At 36.8% G+C, this 21,136-nt stretch overlaps 1 protein-coding gene across 1 annotated transcript; it reads left to right on the forward strand.

Annotated features, from left to right (window-relative positions):
- The first annotated feature begins 1,731 nt into the window (after positions 1–1,731).
- Positions 1,732–17,634, forward strand: LOC577583 (39S ribosomal protein L38, mitochondrial). The gene is made up of 8 exons (XM_030975504.1): positions 1,732–1,901; positions 7,209–7,340; positions 9,784–9,992; positions 12,194–12,266; positions 13,241–13,286; positions 14,246–14,404; positions 15,289–15,425; positions 17,272–17,634. Exons 1-8 carry the CDS (start codon positions 1,799–1,801, stop codon positions 17,385–17,387), a joined length of 975 nt encoding a protein of 324 aa, XP_030831364.1. The 5' UTR covers positions 1,732–1,798; the 3' UTR covers positions 17,388–17,634.
- The last annotated feature ends 3,502 nt before the right edge of the window (positions 17,635–21,136 follow it).

Genomic DNA, 21,136 nt, shown 5'->3' on the forward strand with positions numbered 1-21,136 from the left:
TATTCGGAGGCAATATATAATGCTAAGGGAATTAAGCAACGCAAACTAAAAACTAGGGTTTCTTTTGCATGTTGAAACTTAAAATGCTATTTTTTGCTCTGCAATTCAGACTCTGATGAAGCCACACAATGCTAGAACAATGTGCCCGAGCTTTAGAAAATGTTCACATTTTGAACACCCTACATTTTGCCTTTAGTTTAATTTTTCTTCTTCTTATCTATTTTGCGTTTTCGCCCTCGTACTGTCTGGACACGTGCCCTCTCTGTCCCTATATATGTAGACACAGAAACAATTTCTCGCTCAGTGGCTCTGCTTCCTCACAAATCAAAAATATACGATTAGAGTCTTTTATTCAATTTAATATAATCTAACCCGATTACATTTTAAAGTTCATTTTTCTTTTGGAGAGCTATCTTTGTATATTGAAATGTTGAATTAGAGTGAAATTTGCACATAGTATGTAGATAGCGATATAGCTGCTAAATGCAAATCATGCAAAAGACTTCCTATTCGAACTCCGACTCTTAGAGTCGGAGGTCGAATTCATTAGACTGATGAATATATTAGATAGATGAATTTATGAATGTGAAGATAAAATGGACGACTGACGAAATAGGTCTGAAATAAATTCCCTTGACCAAGACACTTAGAAAACACAGTCAATCGATGATAAATGAATGAAAAATCAGAAATTATAGTGGAATTTTAGATTTCGGTGGGGGGGGGGGGGGACATGACCTAGGTAGTTTAGTTAGATGACAACCAATATATCTTAATCATGTCTGAGCTGGTACACAAATTGTGTGCTTTCGTGTCCCCTTTTTATAAGAGCTTGTAATCATAATAATGAACATTTGAGTTTTGGGGCATCTACATCATATTTTGCAGTTGCTTGCAAAATGTCTAAAATTTACTGAGGTGAGAATTGTTTCTATTGCACGTACCCAATCAGATCGACCAACCAAATGTGGTAGAATTTGAAGCACAATCTCATTTAATAATATGAATGAAAGCTTACGTGACTCCTGTGCAGCTATCCACAAGATTTCACAATTAGATCGATTACAAGCCTTGGGGAACTTTTAAACAGAACTATACAAAAAAAGGGGGGGCGAACAGGGGGCGAACACTCAGATTGAAGTAAAAAGGGCCCCCAAGTATAACAGTATTTTACTGACTAGGGCAGCCATATGTTGAATTAAACGAAATAAATAAATAAAAAGAGAAACTTATATAATTAGAATATGGGCATTTCTAAGAGGTAAAAAAAGTGGGTTCTTCCTCAAAAAAGAAAAGTGACACTAATTGAAGGTGAAAACGGGCAATTATCAAACCTAAGGGTTATCAGATTTGAAATGGAGCACGAAACAGAGGCGCAAGAATGCACTTGTCATGATGGGGGAAAAGAAACATGTTACAAAGAAAAAGGAACACTTAAAAAAAGGAAAACGTGGCACTTTTGGGGCGCTAGACAAAATTGGAGTACTCTGCCCAATGCACCCCGGCGGCGTTATTTTCTTCTTCGGGACAGATTGGGGCTTATTTTTTAAAAGGGGGTCTTGATTTAACCCTAACCCTAACTCTAAACTTTCCCATAGGCTCAACACGCACCTATGCCCAATCTGTGCCGCCGAAAAAAATAAAGCACCCCGGCGCGCCGCCTCAGTTGTGACCTCCAGCTCCACGACCCCTTATAATGTTCGGAAAATTTCCTTTTATTTTTAACCATGACAGATACCGTACCATCAGCAGGTTCTTGGTAATTTTGGCTGTCGAGTCGATATATATCTCTCCGAAAATGGCTTGTTTTGGCTCATTCCTGCGGAGGACTGCTTTTTTAAATGGAGGTTTGAATTCTGTAAGAACATTCGTGACAGCACCCAACTTACTCTCACAAAATGGTAAGTGTAAATGTGTTAATGAGCTATTGTTACTTTGCCTCTCTCGATTATTACTAACTCCGGGAAGCTCCAACACCGGCGCCGCAGGCGTCGGAGCTTCGGGTGGTTTCGTTGGTTTCTCGTGGCGTGGGGGCTAGTAAAACAGCCGATTGGGTGATATTATCGTTAAATCTGCAAAGGGAGTACCGTACCCTGCCCGGTATCCGCCCGATAGGCAGTTTTTCTTAGATAACTTTTTCTGAAAATGAATTATACAGGCGCTAATGTATATCAATTTGTAGCCGAAATTCTAGCGAATCCAACCATGCCATTCTTATGCCTGAAATCGTAAGCGATTGTCCGTAGTGCGCTGTCTGCGTGAGGCATTTTCCTTGCCTATTTCCGCCTAGACCTGCCCTAATTCCGCCCGATGGTGGATGCGCATCAAAAGTATAGAAAAGGGAGACATCTCGGGTAAACGTTAGGCCAAATAAAATTGCTTCCCAGTAGAATTTTTTTTTAAATGCAAACTATTCTCGACATCTCTCAAATCTTGATTCAAAAATAAATTAGCGTATATTTTTAGGCATAATAATTGGTTGGAAAAAGCATCTAGCAATATTGTCATTAGAATTATCATCATCGCCGATATCGTCTAAATGATCATCATTACAATTTTAGGGTATATAGGTCTATAACGCAAATGTGGTTTCCTGTTTGATTATTTGTTTAAGACTTCAAGTTGTTGTGTTTTTTGTTTTCCACTTGTTCTAAATTATGCAGTATTATATTTTGATAATGCATTCAATAATAATTATAGCCAACTTGAAAGACAAAACTTTCCGAAATGATCTTAAAAACGAAGTTGTCGATTCACTTCCATGGAAAGTCAGTGTTTTTTTTTTTTGCAAAATAATGTAGTACTAATTAATGCAAAAGGAGTGGTGGTAGGGGGGGGGGGGGTCACCAGTCACGTTTTTGCCACTTCAACAACCAAAGAGGGTTGAAAGCTATTGTATAAGTATTTTGTTGACATTACCGTCATACCGAGAACAGCTCAAATCATGTCCTGCAATGTATTGCCCTTCTCTAAATTTGGCTCTATACCCCCTCCCCCACATCTTCTACATAATTCATCTATTTATTTATTCATTCAATATTCATTCATTTTATTGCCAAGAGATATTTATGTGATGGATAGAGATAAAAAATGTTCACCTTTTATTCTCCATAAAACTTTAGCAAACTAACAACGTATATAAGAATTACCCTAGCCATTTGAAAGGCTGACAGGCGTATAGGCCCTTGTGAAATGTATTATTTATAGTTTTATACTACTCTGTCATATACTACTCTTCATATAGGTTTATTTCACATAAAACAACATTTATTTTATTCAAAGTCAGCTGACGGAAATTTGATAGCAGCGAAAATGTCATGGTCCATGTTGGTCATGTTGGCAAAAATATATAACACACAAACATTTGAAAAAAGATAGAAAATAATTATAGCCTAATGTATAGAAGCACTAAGAAAGAAGGATATAAAAGTGAAGAGGGAGACTAAAAGAAAAATGGGGGAAAGGAGGGGTGTAATCGAAGAAAATTGAGGGAATAAATTAAAAAGACTATAATAAAACAAAAACTAATACATCAATCCTCTGCATGCATCCTGTATTGTATCAGAAACAAGCACTCTTTTCGCTACAAAGCCACGACGCTGGATTGAAAGACGACACAAGCTTCAGCGACATAGAACATAAATACAAACTTTTTGCAAATCTACCAAACCTGGCAACATTTTTAAAAGCCGGACTTAGTTGTCATCGGGATCACTGTCGGAGAACCGAACTTCAAGCATTTTTTGCAACATTAATCAATCATATATAATTTTGTCACAAAATATAACTGCATGATTATCACATACCACATCGTTACCAGAAATTGTCGGTTGCTTGATCGAACGAACGGCCAAACATCATTGCAACATTCTTCGGGGGGGGGGGGGGTGAATTCCCAATTTACAAACTGTTAACATTCTAGGTCGAATGTAGTTTTATAGTATTTGTGTATTCTTCACCTTCTTCATACTCTCGAGTTGCGATTTTATGGAGTAAACCGAGTGTTTTAACATGGAAAAAAGACAATGAAGTGTGCACTTTCAAAAAACCAACCGCAGACCTATAAAAACCTTTAAAAAACACACAAATAGACTAAAAAACCACGGGCAGAACCTTTTCTCTGTTAGAGCATAAACAACGCACGGTTTACATACAATGAACTAGCGCGTGTGTTTGAGTGGACGGAAATAGGGCAGGGGCATCTCAGGGCGACATGGCCGAGTTCAAGCCTCGATAACTTTTTTATAAATAATAATTTTCGCAAGAAATTTGCTCAGGTAAAACATCAGGAATTTAAACTTCCATATCTCTTTAAACAAAAGTAAAATTTCCACCATATTTTTTTCTGATCGTTTTGAATAGGAACTTGATGTTTTTTAAAAAGGTTGATTCACACCTAAATAAGCGCATAGCTGACTGCTGCACAGTGACGTCATTCGCGTATCTCCGTTAAATGGGCGATCGACAGTGTACCATATTTCGTGCACATGTTCCTTACAACGTGTATGCTGCTATAGGCAAGTTAGTTGCACACCTTCATTGCGCACCGTAGAAACTCGGGCGATGGAAGACGGCCGTTGTGTACTGGTAACGGGGGCGGTAACTGGGCAGGGTACGGTACTAACAATTTTTACATCATAGGGTGCACGACTCGTCAGGGCTCAACTCCAATCACTTGAATGTATAATTTGAAGAAGTCTTCGATGGGAAAAAAAAGGTTAATTCGGGGTTCTACACCAACGATTCTTCCATGTCGCAGCGTTGATTCAAAATAGCGATGAAAATGTACGCATGCGCGGCAGTGGCGAAGAAAATATGAATATTCGTGCTATCGACCGCCGATCGCACGAAATCGCTGAATATGCACGAGGTTGAGAAGGGCTCTGTTTGTTCGAGTCGTCCATATTCAGCGATTTCGATTATCGGCGCTCGATAATGGGAGCTTATGAGATACTTTTTCACTTTATCGCGAAAATTTTCTAATGGCGGCCATTACCACGGACCTAGGGGTACCCCTACCAGAAGATGGCGCTCTTCCAAACAGGCAACATTGAGTGTCATTTTGACTACGTAAAAATAGCGCTTTCGTAAGATTTTAGCACCAAAATATAGTGTGAGTGTTGTGAAAAACACCTTTCTGATAGTTCTACCTAAAGTAAATCTACCCAAAACGAGAAAATAATACTTTTTTCATGAAATCAACGCAGTCAAACTTACCCCCGTCGAACGATTTTAGATCCAGTTTCCAAACCTCCGATGAATGCGCACTTTTTGTGTAGGGTTATGTGGGCCAATCAGTACACCAAACTTGCAAAACTTATCCCCGAATTACTCCTTTCACAGGATGCATATCCGATGCATTTTATATTGTAAATTAGGTTAAAACTTAAAGGTAATACAAAGTTTTGGTATGGGGTCATGAATTTGGTTCAAATGAACATATTGGAAGCATATGCGATCCTACAATATTCAGTGATCATTGTTAAAATCGAGTCTAAAGTTATGAAATTATAAATAAAAAACTTGTTATGTTGTATAGCTGCCTCTCAAGGTCAAGATATTACTTGAGCCGTGAAACAATGTTTCTTGACTAAAATCGAACAATTAGCTATTCCCATTTGGAAATTATACATCACAACTACATATTCTGTGATTTTCATGGTCGCAGCTACCATTGTACGGCCGTAGGCGCAATTTGAAATTTATCAAAATTTACCGGGAGCACCGGTAAATTTTGATATTCAATTTTCTCAAAAGCAGAAGTGTTTTAGAGGCTAAATTTTCTAGCGCTTATAATACATCCACAGGGGCATCCAAATATATAAAAATTGTGAAGAAACACTATCCAGCCAATTTTCAAAATTTCCCAAAACTTTGTATTACCTTTAACTAGATCTACTTTGGTTCCACTTACCAACTTGACTGAAATAATCTGTTTAATGGTCCATTTTTTAGGAAATTATGTGTCAAAATCGATATCCATGATAAAGATCTTGCAGCGGGCGTTTAAACTCTCGCTGCACATGACGTCATCTAAATCTCATCCCTTCTAGTCTACGCCGAAGGCAAAATGATTACAACGGAAAACTGTACACAAGCGACAAGTTCGTAATGACATGCACAGTTTTTCCGAAATAAGATCTTTATTACCGATTCGTGAACGGGTGATGCATACAACGGATTCCGCAATGATGCTCCATGATGCATGTGTCACTTACGCATCACAGAGACTTTCACGTTATGAACGATAAATCCTTGGAAAGAGGGACAACTCGTAAAAGTAGAAGGTGAACTGGGGATATTTTATTACGCAGAATCCGTTTTTTTCGCATTGCCAGCGCGTGGATCGGTAACCCTACACTTGCAGATAGCTTCTCTAGACGTTGTTTGTATGTAAAGCATGTTAGAAATTTAGTATGGAAAACAAGAACGAGTAGATCCAAATCGTCTTTAAATAGCCTCAAGAGCCAAAATATGGTTCTTTTGGTGTGGCAGCCAAACTGGGATGGTGTATTCAATTACAGGTCTACATATGGCACAGTATAATCATTTAAGGATGGTTGTATTTCTCGAGTTTACAATCCGACGCACAAAGGCACATAACCATGCACATCGGGATATCACAGATTGGATATATTTACTCCAAGAAAGATCACTCGAGAATATTAATCCAAGAAGTTTACATGTATGTGAGGTAACCACATCAAGTTGACGACCCCCCAGATTTCTCTTCTAGATCGCGTAATATGCATTACCGATACTTTGATGTTTTGCATTTGGATGCATTGACCTCCATCGTATTGTTAAAACACCATTGACCGTCTGATAAGTTGTCTACCTTTGTAAACATGAACTGTTAATTATAGCGAAGGTCTTATTTGTAGACTGTCGATCACAAGGTCTGTGGTTCGAGTCCCACCGTGGCACTAATTTCCTTTGGCAAGACATTGATCTACAATTGCCACACTCAACCCAGGTGAGGTAAATGGGTACCTGGCAGGATTATTCCTTGAAATACACTGTGCGCTGATAAGGCTGCCGAAGCTAAAGCTAGGGTAATAAAGTCCAAAGCTCTTTGGAAGCACATAGAGATGTTATTTCATAACGTATTATGGGCTATAAAAGAACTGAACTATTATTATTATTATTGATGATGTACATTCATACCATTACTAAAGAAAATATTGAACACTTGTGCCTGCTTACAGCTTCCCATGGTGTAGATATTGGATTAACTGCACCTCACAGACAAAGAAGAGTTATCCGACGGACCAGAGCAGCTGCTATCAAGGATGGTAGAAGCCAAGCTCAACTAGAAGCTCAGGCAAGACACAGAACATGTAAGTATATCATGTTTCTCTCAATCAAGTATTTGTGTTTATATGGCGGTTTATTTGTCTCTCTCAAATAACCAGCTATTATTCTGTTATTGCAATGACGACCTTCGTCATTGCCTTGTTTTCGTTCACATTCTTCTTATTAATATTCATGGTTCTTCTTCTTCTTCTTCTTCTTCTTGTCGTCCGGAATCCCATTTGCTTTGCACGTAGTGCTTGTTATTCCTATCTAGGTCCTTTTCTCTTGCTCGATTCCTTTCAAACTTCGTAGGCGTAATCTCTGATATCCAATCTAGGTCACCTACTTTTTCGTTTTCTGAAATCACTCATGCGTAAATGTCCAGGCGTTATTTTGTCAGTTTCTGGTCCATTTTAAGGCCTTTCTTTCTTCCTTCCCATCTCCAATATCATAGATCCTACAAACTTCTAACAAATTCCTTTAGTTAGTCTGAGACATGTTCTTTCATCTGCGACGTATAACTTGACCTTCAAAATGCCATCTTTGTACTTAAAATTCAAATCTGAAACTGTCTCCGTCAAAAATCTCTCAAATTCCTGAAAAATGGACCCCTAAAAATCTAAAACTGCCATAACTTTCTCATATAAACTCCGTTTTGTGTTTAAATCTCACATTATCCTTATCTCATAATTGCTCATAGCCATGCCAAATTTCATGCTCCAATGACAATGCAAAACATAAATTTCGCCCTCTAAAGTTCTGGGAATTGGCTTTCTTTCTGTGGCCGTATCTCCATAATGGCTTGGCAAACCCGTACCCTTTTTTGGATTTAGATACTTGAAGATATGCCCTTTCCAGCCATATACAAAATTATATACCCTAACACTGACCAAGTTTGAGATAAATGCCCTCCAAATTCGCCATTTTCAAGAAAATTCCAAAATAACTTCAACTTGCTCTAAATTGGCGATCTTTATACCTACATCAATAAAACTTGACAGACACATGTATCCATATACGTGACAACTCTCTGCTAAGTTTAGTAAAATTTGAATATGTCAGCGCAAAGTTATCGCCAAAAATGATGAATTTACTATGCATTACGTAATAGCGCGTTTAATGCGTGCAATACATTGCGCGCAGATAACAATGGTGTCAAACTAAACCGCAATGAAGTGCCCTTTCCAATGATACCAAGTATAGTATATGTTCACACAGAAAATTGTGAGTAAATCGCATTTGAACAAAGGTCACTACACGAATTCCGCCGAGTTTCCGCCCGAATCTAACACGTACATGTATTGGCTATGACGTAATTTTTCAGACTGCTTTTCGCCCCTTAAACGTTCTATTTTTTCCTTGAAAATTTGCAGTGACATGCCGAGTTCCAATACGCAGTGCACCTCCTGGCCGGATTTTTGAAATTGGTCAAGGGGGCCATTTAAGACGCCATTTTGTCCTATAAATCTATTTTACCTCACGAGTTTCGATAGGATTATCATAGAAAAAAAAAAGTGGTTTACAATAACAACCATGAAATTTTCTTTCTAATGATACCAAATACGGCCCATGAAGAGACGTAAAGAGAGAGAGAAAAAACAATTTAACTCCGGTCATAATACAGATCCTGTACGTTTTCCGCCCATGCATTACCATCATTGTCTATGGGGCATATCGGGTTCACGCTTTTGACCCCCAGGACGATCTTTATTGCACTGACGAACATGCACCAAATCCCCTTGGTTTTTGCACGCAGTGCTTGTGAGCCCTTTCTAGGTTCTTTCCCCTATCCCAATTTCTTTCAAACTTCGTAGGCATAGTCACTACCATCCCATCAAGGTCACTGTTGAGGCCTTTCTTTCGCCCTACCTTTCTCCAATATCACAGAAGCTACAGACTTCGTACAAATTGCTCTGGATAGTCCGAGAGAAGCTCTTTCGTTTGACACATAGAAACATGGCGTCATTGCACGCACATCGTTGTGACACGATTGCATTTCTAGTTGTATTATTGTTCTTATTCTATTACTGCAGATTAGATTTTGAAAAAAATCAATAATTTACTGTGATTAAACATAGAGTATAAAGAAATAGTATTTTACTAATGTTTAGCTACAACTAGCAGCGAGTATCTTACATACCCCATTATTATCAAGATAAAAAAGGAGTATAGTGGTGATGATGTTGATGGCTTCTTGTACAGCGTCAGTATCAGCCTCTGCTGGTACTCGCTTGCAACTTTCTTAATCAGTTTGTCAAATTGAGATTATTATCTTCGTTTAGTGTCCATTAGTCTTTATTATTATTATTATTCATGAGATGAACAGGATATTCATTATTTAGATAACGATTGTTCATGAAATCAATTATCAAATAAAATAAAACAGTGTTATTTGAGACTAAAACTAGAACAAATAAACAAACATGATACAACAGTATACAATGCTTTTGATATAATTTGTTATGTATTGATTTCTAATTCCTGCAGTGAAGATTCCGCTTGATCAGGTCAAAGATGTCTGGGAGGAAACTAGTGGTCCATATCATATACGAGATGTAGCCCTTCATTATGGTATCTTCAAAGATGTATTTGATGGAGCCAGCTTTGTGCCATATGTACCTCTCTCAATATCATACAGACAGAGCTCAGGGGAAAACGTACCAGTATTCAGGGGAAACTTTGTAACTCCAGCAGAGGTAGATTATTTTTAACTTTTTCTCTTTCAACAAAAAGAAAAGCATAAATAGGCATAATCAAATAATGATAAATCCTATCAAAATGAAGAAACATGAAGCACATATTATCATTCTGAAATGAAAACAGGAAAATTATGTTAGAAGTTTTTGAACATGAAAATCATGATAAGCCTGTAGTTAATAGTTTCTGTCTTGCCTGTGTAGCAAGATCAAGACATAACATGTACATGTACATGTACATGTACATGTATACACTGCTGTCTGACAACGATGACAATGTCACAACATATCTTGGATAAGTTTTAAGGTTAAAAATTATACACTTAGTGAAATTGAAGTGTAATTGAAAATATTATGAAACTGAAGTACATGGCTTGCTTGTTACGGCATCATCTTTGAACAAATTAACTGTTCATCAAGTGAAAGGTCACATTAGTCCTGTAGAAGTTTTTCAGACCTGGAAAAGTTGATAAGTACAAGGTTTTTTTGTTGATTTGTGTTCTGGATGGGTATTGAAGTAAATTCAGCTTGGTTGCCAGCTTGGCAACCTTGAGCAACTCTCAATGGTTCTAGCTTTGGTTAACATAGACAGATTATAGTTCGCACTGTTATATTCAACATCTTTGGCCTACGTACGTACCTGTCTCACCACATATTCAATTCCATCACTATCATCTGCTTTAACCATATTCAGTGTGTTTCCGACAGTCTCTCTATTAAGCCAATGACTGAAGCCCAACCTTCAATGTGTATGATGACCACGTCATTTCCTAGACATTTCATGAGGTTCGACAACATTGCCTTGCAACCAAGATAACCACCACATTGGACATACAATTTGTGAAGCTAAATAGAGTCCCAAATAATTGATATTCTACATATATGCTAATTAGGCTTATTAGTACAATAATTACATATTAAGCCAATTGCATTACTTAAAAATAAAAACTGGTATCACAACTGAATCCCTCATAATGGAAAACCCTGGAAAAGTCATATTATCCATGTTTTCAATCTTTCTGGATTAAGATTAGCAACATTATTAAATATTGCACATACAGTGTATATGCTAATTAGGCTAATTATACTACATATACATATAATATCTTCTCATGAATTAATGATTAATCTTTCAAAAGTGATTTACAATGGTGCATTGCCCCATTTTTAGGCTTTTTAGATAAACAGTGACAATGAAGTCCATATATTGTACATTTTATGCTAATTATGCTATTTAAGACAATTGTATTACATGTACTTAAAAATAAAAATTGGTGTCATAAATGAATTCCTTGTCATAGAAGACCCTTGAAAAGTCGTCATATCCATGGTTTCAGGCTTCCTGGATTGAGATTATCAACATTATTACATATTGCACATACATGTATGCTAATTAGATGATTATGCTAATATGGCTGTTAAAAAAGTTGCTCAAGGTTGCCAAGCTGGCAACCAAGCTGAATTTACTTCAATACCCATCTAGAACACAAATCAACAAAAAAAACCTTGTACTTATCAACTTTTCCAGGTCATGTACATGGTATATGGTACCATCTACTGGACTACATACTGAGTACTGACCATTAAATTTGGTAATTTTGTTGTCACTGTTGTTTAGATTCTTTCTTTTCTCGCCTGTCCATTAAGGGAAAACTCAAGTCTGATGCATGTATATATGTATGTATGTCCAAATTACGCTAATTCCAAGTCTTATCCAATTATTTTTTTTGCAGTTTACATGTAGTTCATTCCAATTGAGAAGCAATTTCTATCTATTTTTCATTGAATAGTCAGCTAATAAATGGACCCTTTTATAGGGATAGATCTCCCCTCCTTTTTGGTCAAGAGCTATCAATTTGGAATGAACTTTCATTAAGTGATACATCCTATAATGGGGTCTTATGGTCCAATGGATAAGTCTCCAGACTGTGAACCACAAGGTACAGGGTTTGAATCCCTGTCACAGCATTTATGTCGTTTGGCAAGACATTAATCTTCACTTGCCACACTCCACCCAAGTGAAGTAAATGGGTAAAATGCTTGAGTGCTGTAATGACAGCCAGCCATGCCAAAGCCAGGTCATAATAAAGGAGCACCAGAAATGGCAATGTGCCAGATGTTGGCCCTATACAAGACTCTCTTTATTGTTATAATTATTACTTGGCTTAGAATTTATTAAATTGCTTTCATTTCCTGTACAGTCTGCTGAAGCACCTGATGTTAGTTTTACAGCGTCTGATGATAGTTTATGGACTCTCCTCTGTACTAATCCAGGCAAGTCAACCCAATCTCGTTAAGATCAAGTCAGACTTCTCTTTAATGGGCAGATCTAGCCCTCATAACAACATGACTTGATAACAAACATACTAAAATAGAGAAAGTAATCAACAAGTTTTGAGGAAAATCAGATAACATAACGTTACAAATCGTTTGAATAATGTAACCGATTGCTAAAGACAGATTAGAATATTAGCAATTTAGTCATAAACTCTTAAAGGTATTACAAAGTTTTGGAATGGGGTCATGAATTTGGTTCAAATGAACATAATGGAAGCAAATGCGATTCTACAATATTAAGTGATCGTTGTTGCGGTTGAAAACGAGTCTAAAGTTTTGAAATTGTAAATAATAAACTCGTTATGTTGTATAGCTCCCTCTGAAGGTCAAGATATTAATTAAGCTATAAAACAATGTTTCTTGACTAAAATCGACCAATTAGCTCTTCCCGTTTGGAAATTATATATCACAACTATATATTCTGAGATTTTCATGGTCGCAGCTAACATTGTACGGCCGTATAGGCGCTATTTGCAATTTATCAAAATTTACCGGGAGCACCGGTAAATCTATATATTCAATTTTTCTCGAAAGCAGAAGTGTTTTAGGGGCTAATGTTTCTAGTGCTTATAATAAATCCACAGGGGCATCCAAGTATATCAAAATGGTAAAGAATCACTATCCACCCAATTTCAAAATTTCCCAAAACTTTGTATTACCTTTAATGTCATAGGAGCATTAATGATCTATACATTGTTAGAAGTTTCCTCTCTTGTTTTCAAGAACGGATTTACTAACATTTTCCAAGATGTATTGATGGTAACATGATATTCTGTAGATGCATATACACTTGTATGTAATGTCAGCCTTTTTTGCATACAAATTGATAAAGTTTCTTTATTAAAAAAGGGGTATTAGAGACTTATTGGCATACTACCAATTACTATCTACTTTTCTATAATTATGTGCAGATGGCCATCTACTGGACAGTGAGGCTGAATATATGCACTGGTTAATGTAAGTATATATTCTGCATTATTAATATAATTGAACATTGTTGTTACTGTACTTTCATCATCATCATCAACTTCAGGTGGCGCTGTAAAGCGCTGCTGTTGCCTTCACGAGAGCATGCCATGCAACTCTTTCACCTGCCATTTGTGTTGCACCTTTCATCTTATACTTTCATCTTGTTTTAATGTGCAAGTGATTTCAGTATTTGAAATGTAAGTTGAATGTTCAAGTTCATTTTTTATTAAATGTTTTAAATATTTTAAGGGCAAGTCCGACCCATTTGCAAGTTGAATTGAATAATTATAGAAAAATTGAACAAACAAAACGATAACATTTTCATCAAAATTGGACCCCCCAAAAATGTATGGAAGTTAAAAAATGTGAAATTTTATGTTTTTCCCCTGTTTCTTTTGATGACACACCTGCTATATCATTTCCCTCTGTAATGCAATAAATTATAGTAATGGTGATTTTGCACTTATTCCATGGGACTCAAACCATATGATGATCATATATTCTACCATATGATGATCATATATATTCTACCATATGATGATCATATATATTCTACCATATGATGATCATATATATTCTACCATATGATGATCATATATTCTACCATATGATGATCATATGCATTCTGTCATGTTCATACAGTGTCCCTCTGAAACTAATGTACAAAGAAAAATGTTCTGAAATAAAAAATGATTTAAGAAGATTATTCAGATGAGTTTGCACACATTGATGTCACGTATCGGTTTTCAATGTGATTATGTTCTTGTATTGAAAGAGTTGAGAAGTTTATTTCTATAGCCATCAGTTTTAGGCAGACAAAATTGTTTGGTGCATTATTAGCTTGTAATCCATTTTGTAACTTTTCCAACTTCATATTTCAGTGTTTATGTTTGAAAGTAGTATGAGTGTACTTGATGGTAATTTCGATTTGATTTGATTTGTAACAGAGGGAACATTCCTGGTAATAGGATTGATGAAGGAGAAACATTAGTAGACTACTTGGCTCCCTTTCCTGTCAGAGGTACAGGCTATCATCGTCTTATCTTCATCCTATTCAAGCAACACTCAAGGATGTCATTTGATGAGGAACAACAGCAGTTACCTTGGTAAGATTCATCCTGCTACAATCCAAGCTTTTTGGTTTAATGTTCATTGGGCCCAAGCAGAGCCATTCGCCTTGAGTCTTTATTTTATCTTTTAGAAGATTTAAACTGTGGGTCTTGTGGGATACCAAAATGTCTTTGTATGCCTCCGCTACAAAGTAGCCGGAGACATATGATTATGTCTTTGGGTTGTCCATACGTTCTGTCCTCTGTACCCATTCATACTGGCTGTTCCATGAAAATCAGGCCAGTTTGAAAGGGGTATCAGTAGAATATATACTGTTGACTTATATTTATTAAAGATTATACAAAAGTTTTGGTATGGGGTCATGAACTTGGTTCAAATGAACGTATTTGAAGCATATGCGATTTTATGATATTCGCGGTTGAAATCGAGTCGAGAGTGATGACATTGTAAATAATAAACTCTTTATGTTGTATAGCTCCCTCTCGAGACTGATAATACTTTAACCTTAAAACAATGTTTCTTGACTATACAATCGACCGATTTGCTATTCCCATTCGAAAATAATATATCACAACTGCAGATTCTGAGATTTTTATGGTTGCAGCGACCATGGAATGGCCTTAGGCGCTATTTAAAATATTTGAAATTTACCGGGAGCACCGGTAAATTTTTGGTTATTCAATTTCTTGAAAGCAGAAATGTTTTAGGGGCTAAAATTTTCTAGTGCTTATAATACATCCACAGGGGCATCAAAATATATCAAAATCTAAAGAATTACTATCCATCCAATTTTCAAGATTTCCCAAAACTTTGCATTACCTTTAATGAACATTTTGTGGCCATTTATCTTAATCAAGTGTTTCTCAGTAATTTTAAATAATTTTCTCTGATATTTTCACCCTCTTTGCTTTTATTGTAGTCATAGTTTGTCTGCAAGGACCTTCAAGACCCTAGAGTTTTATCGTAAATACCAAGATTTGATGACACCTGCTGGTTTAGGGTTCTACCAGAGTAGATGGGATCAGTCTGTACAGCAAACCTTCCATCAAATCCTTCGTGAGTCAATTTCTTATTCTCTACAACTTCTATTTTTATTCCTCAATGCAATTCTTTTTGCTGCAAGTGTAAATTTGTTGCTATATTCAGTCAAACCTGCTTTAGCAACCACCTGTATAGAAAGACCGTTTTCCTTGAACATGGTTTCCCATTGAAACATGTACCAAAGAAACCTGGGGCCGTATTCTGAACCCTGTGTTATCTCTAATATTGTTGTATCTTTGGAGATAAGATAAAGTTGGTATTCTGAACATTGTTGTATCTTTTGTTGTATCTTTTCTCTCTTCTCTTTGGTCGCGCCTGCGTTCAAACTTTGGTGCGCTTGTAATTGTGCTTATTCAGTAATAAAATGGCGCTTAATCCTCATTTGCATATGCGCTTGAGAGATAATATGACAAGATAATTGGTATTCTGAAAATTGTTGTATCTTTTATCTTATCTTATCTTGCATGGTATTTACAACAATATTTACAACAGGTAGGGGGTTGTTGTATCTTTCATGGTGATATAATGGCGGCAATATTTCTTGCCCAGAACCAACTTCGTGCCAATAGACGAGTTAGAAGAAGATTGTGTGTTGACCGGAAACATCACAGATGAGAACTTTCTGAGAAATTACATGCTAGGATATGACGATTTTAATGCTCTCATCTTAACCAATATAGTGAAAGCGTGTTGTCTTCCGTCATCCACATGCCACAGCGCATATGATGACGCGCGTAATAAGCGCTCAAATAACTAATTACGCCCAAGATTAGTATGCGCTAGGCGCATCTTCAGATATGGCATAAAGTATTCCTATTGGTTGACCTACTCATCATGCTTATATAAAACAGATTTTGATTGGTAGGGTCCATACAAATGGGCGTGTCAACGGTGGTCAAAGATAAGATAGAGGCGGTCCTCAAGAGATAACACAGGGATAAAATGATGTTCAGAATACCAACTTACAACAATATTAGCGCTGTGTTATCTCTGGAAGATACAACAAAAGATAACACAAAACTTACAACAATGTTCAGAATACCACCCCAGTACATAAAGACCACTTGCCTATGAAGACCACTTTTCTTGTCTCTCTTGGGTGGTCTTTATATATAGTTTTCACTGTATATATTGTCCAGTGAAAATAGACCTGTATCTCATTGTCTTTGTTTTTGTTGAATCTTTACTTGTATCAAGGAGTTCTAACTCCTTGCTTGTACATTGATGTGTGTTTTCACAAGCATGTTATATGTATTTTTATTTGATGAAATCAGAATTATCAGACTTTACATGAATAACCTAGAAAACATCCTTCCATTGAACTTTTTTGTTGATTTGTAATCTTTAGTGGTCCCAGAAAATTTCTGCTTTGTTGCCCAAGGAGTAACCTTGAGTAATTTGTATAAATCCTAAATCCCCACTGGTAGAAAGAGTTATGGCGCAAGATGTCTTACGTAAAATGTGAAACGGAAGATCTACGTACCGGCATTGCAGGCACGCTGATGGACAATGCCAATAGTGTTGTTCATCTTGTACATGTTGAATTGCATGATGTAATATAATAGTGAGATGTTATACTACATGTAGTTGAACTACATGTCCAATAATGATGTATGATATATCTGTTTTAGGGTTGTAGGGGGCTTGGTTCTTGGTAGTTTTCCATCCCAATAACTTCTAAAAGGAATGTATTTACTCAGAAATAGGAAAAAGAATGTTTCGCTTTCATTCATATTTTCTTGCGTAAGTACAGGTTGCAGACTATCTTGATTCTCTTTTCTTTATTTTATCTCAAATTATTAATGCTACATTTTTTAATGAAATATAATTACCATGAGTTTGTTTATCTTTGTGTATACAGGTATGAGAGAGCCTGTCTTTGAGTACGATCATCCAAAGCAGTATATTGCTCCACAGAAGAAGTGGCCTCATCGAAAACCAATCCATTATCTCAACAAATTCATACCTAGCAACTAAAACTTCTTCAGTCTTATCATTATGACTTCTGCAGGATAGATCAAGACTTGTGTTTTGTTAATTCATGAAGATATTTGTCTTTCATGTGAGTAGAGTTATTGTTATGACGTACAGGTTTATTAATACCAATAGGCCTTAATTCTACCAAATGGGCAAATGATTATTGGAAAAATGTGATTGAGTTTTAAACAATTGACTTTCTGCTCTTTGTGTGAATTGTAATTATATCCCCATTTTTTTTTAAAAATAAAGAGTAATATCCCAATGTTAAATATAAAGTTGAGTTCTGATCATGCGATTGCATTGTGAAAGAACAGGTGTGGAATGAATCAGAAAAAGTTGATCACATAGAATGTAAGTATTGGTGTGTACTGCAGGGTTCTGGAGTCATAAAAATCATAATAAATTTGGCCCAGTCTTGGTAAAGTAACACGCACTGTACACAGAAATATGTATATGGGACTACACAAATGGTGTCGGGCCTACTTACCTTGATTTCCTTATCTTTCTATGCCCATTACTCAGCCAGTATACCGGTACATTTTCTACCAAAATTGTTTGGCAAATGACATTTATTTGTAATCTTGAACATTCAGTTTAAGCTTCGTTTGATTCTGTGAGAATTCATTTTCTTTTTTTACCAGAACTCAAGTTTATTTTTAATCCACTCCAGATCTCAATTGGTAGATATTGAGTGGTGATCATTGTAATTTAGGTTCGACGTGGAGAAAACAAAACTTCTCACTCGTACAACCTAATTCAATCTTGGTGAAGTCAAGGTGTTATTCCAGTTTTTAGAATATAAAAACAATAATTAATGTGAATCTGCGCGATGGCTCAGTGGTAGAGCAGTGGTCTTGTAACCAAGAGGTCCAGGGTTCGAAACCAAGTCAATGCGCTCGTGCCCTTTGGTAAGGCATTAATCCTCATTAAAAGGGCCCTCAGAGATAGGCACTTACTTCCAGTCTTTTTTTTGCTCACTATATTAGAGCGTAGAATGGATGCGTGTAGTCTCAGGTGGACTTATGAGTAAATGAAATCTGTGAATTTAAGAGCTTTGGTCTATAGATTCACTTGCCTTAAATGTGTATATATATATACTGGAGGTTTGTGTTCCTGCATATAACTACTTAGCCGTACTTGTACGGCTAAGCAAATATTTTCAAATTACTGGTGAAAGATTCAACTGTTCCCCAGAATTCCCCAAAATTCTCACAAAGTTTAGACATAACATGAATCTACTTCACATATTGCTGTTTTTTATTGATGTGGGAGATAATAGAGTGGATGTATCAAGATGGTTTCCCAAGATCCTGCAAACGAACCAAACACTAAGAAATTTAGTTTTGTATGTTAGTAGTACTATGTTGTTATACTGTATTCAAAATATGAGCTTCAGATACTACTTCAGTAAAGAGATTCTGCTAGTGTAAATATAATTTTGAGTAACATAAAAACGACTTGTGAGTATATTACCTGATGCACCTGTACGTGTTTGCACAAGATAGGTCCTCACAGAACCGAAGTCCGTCTTGGACTCGATGTGTGCTGTTTTTTGTTGTTCTTTATTTTAAGCATTCTCCTTATCCATCAGCCCATAGAATGCTGGGTTAAGTTTTTTTTAGGTTGATTTTACAAATTATAGCTGTATACAAATTATTTTTAAAGTGATTGGTACACTTGAAAGCAGAGTATAGGTCAAATACATTTGAGCTTCTTGTTTAGGAACCCTTCTTGCCCTCCTATGGACTGTTGAATCCCTACAAAGAGAAAAAGCCACATTCTCATTAAGCTTCTTTTCTCTTAACGAATGTTTAAATCACTTTATTTTTAATTGACTTCCCTTTCTTTCTGTGGAACCACCAAAAGAACTGGCCTATTCACACTGTCTGTGATGTATATGACATCTCTGTGCATATAGGATTATTTCAGACAGAAACAAAAAGTTTGTTATGTGGTGATAACATTAAACATAAAGGATTACTTTAGATAAGATACCTTAATCTCTTTTTTCATGGTCTGGTCATGTGTATTTAAATGAACAACATTGGTGATTGCTAGAAAAAGAATATGGTAGAGAAAAGAAGGAGAGAGAGAGAGAGAGAGAGATTAGGAGGAATAGAGGTTAGTAGAAAGTGAGAGGGTTGGGTTGGTGTAGAATGAGAGAGATGAAGAGGACTTACTAGGGTAGTTAGAGAGAGAGAGAGAGAGATTAGGAGGAATAGAGGTTAGTAGAAAGTGAGAGGGTTGGGATGGTGTAGAAGGAGAGAGATGAAGGGGACGTACTAGGGTAGTTAGAGAGAGAGAGAGAGAGATTAGGAGGAATAGAGGTTAGTAGAAAGTGAGAGGGTTGGGATGGTGTAGAATGAGAGAGATGAAGAGGACTTACTAGGGTAGTTAGAGAGAGAGAGAGAGAGATTAAGAGGAATAGAGGTTAGTAAAAAGTAAGAGGGTTGGGATGGTGTAGAATGAGAGAGATGAAGGGGACGTACTAGGGTAGTTAGAGAGAGAGAGAGAGAGATTAGGAGGAATAGAGGTTAGTAGAAAGTGAGAGGGTTGGGTTGGTGTAGAATGAGAGAGATGAAGGGGACGTACTAGGGTAGTTAGAGAGAGAGAGAGAGATTAAGAGGAATAGAGGTTAGTAGAAAGTGAGAGGGTTGGGTTGGTGTAGAATGAGAGAGATGAAGGGGACGTACTAGGGTAGTTAGAGAGAGAGAGAGAGAGATTAAGAGGAATAGAGGTTAGTAGAAAGTGAGAGGGTTGGGTTGGTGTAGAATGAGAGAGATGAAGGGGACGTACTAGGGTAGTTAGAGAGAGAGAGAGAGAGATTAAGAGGAATAGAGGTTAGTAGAAAGTGAGAGGGTTGGGTTGGTGTAGAATGAGAGAGATGAAGGGGACGTACTAGGGTAGTTAGAGAGAGAGAGAGAGAGATTAAGAGGAATAGAGGTTAGTAGAAAGTGAGAGGGTTGGGATGGTGTAGAAGGAGAGAGATGAAGGGGACGTACTAGGGTAGTTAGAGAGAGAGAGAGATTAGGAGGAATAGGGCTCATATCAAAAAGTTAAAGGGGCACTTATCCGAAGGAAATATGGTACTTATTAGAAAGGAAAAGAGACACATGCCGTCGAATAAAAAAGGGCACTTATTATCAGAGGTGAAAAGTGGCATTTAAGCGGAGAAAGGGAAGGGATTCTAATTATTACAAAAGGAAAAGGGACACTTATCAGAAGGAAAAAGTGCACTTATTGAAAAGGAAATTGGGCATGAGTCAAAGTAAAAAAAGGGGAAAAGATATCAGGGGTGAAAGGGGAATTTTTTCGAACCTCAAATGAGGCACCTGTCAGATTTTGATAGTGGCGATTATTTGGGGTGAAACGGGGGCATTTATGAGAGGTAAAAGGGGGCACCTATCAGAAAGGGAAGGGGCACTTCTCAGAGATGGTAAGGGGTGCTTGCCAGATATGAAAAAGGGCACTTATGAGAATGGAAAAGGGACACTTACTGCAAAGGAAAATGGGCACTTATGAGATTCTAATAGGGACATTTATCAAAGGTGAAAAGGGACATTTATGAGAAAGTGGATGGGATGTTATGAATAGAATGGGGATGCACTTTTCCCTTTTCTTCCACTCCGTCTATTCCAAGTGGAATGACTTATTTACACTCGTTTACACTTTATCTCCAGCTTATAATGTACCCTCTACTTTCTCATCTCTTTCACATTCGTTTCCTCACTCCCAGCCTTTACCAT

The sequence above is a fragment of the Strongylocentrotus purpuratus genome, unplaced genomic scaffold, assembly GCF_000002235.5.
Source record: "Strongylocentrotus purpuratus isolate Spur 01 unplaced genomic scaffold, Spur_5.0 spur5_scaffold_8, whole genome shotgun sequence".
In the NCBI taxonomy this organism is placed as follows: domain Eukaryota; kingdom Metazoa; phylum Echinodermata; class Echinoidea; order Camarodonta; family Strongylocentrotidae; genus Strongylocentrotus; species Strongylocentrotus purpuratus.

Coding starts and splice junctions, on each gene's coding strand:
- LOC577583 (XM_030975504.1), top strand. CDS start 1,799: ATGGCTTGTTTTGGCTCATTCCTGCGGAGGACTGCTTTTTTAAATGGA. Junction 9,993..12,193: donor ACTTTGTAACTCCAGCAGAG/GTAGATTATTTT, acceptor TTTCCTGTACAG/TCTGCTGAAGCACCTGATGT. Junction 15,426..17,271: donor AACCTTCCATCAAATCCTTC/GTGAGTCAATTT, acceptor TTGTGTATACAG/GTATGAGAGAGCCTGTCTTT.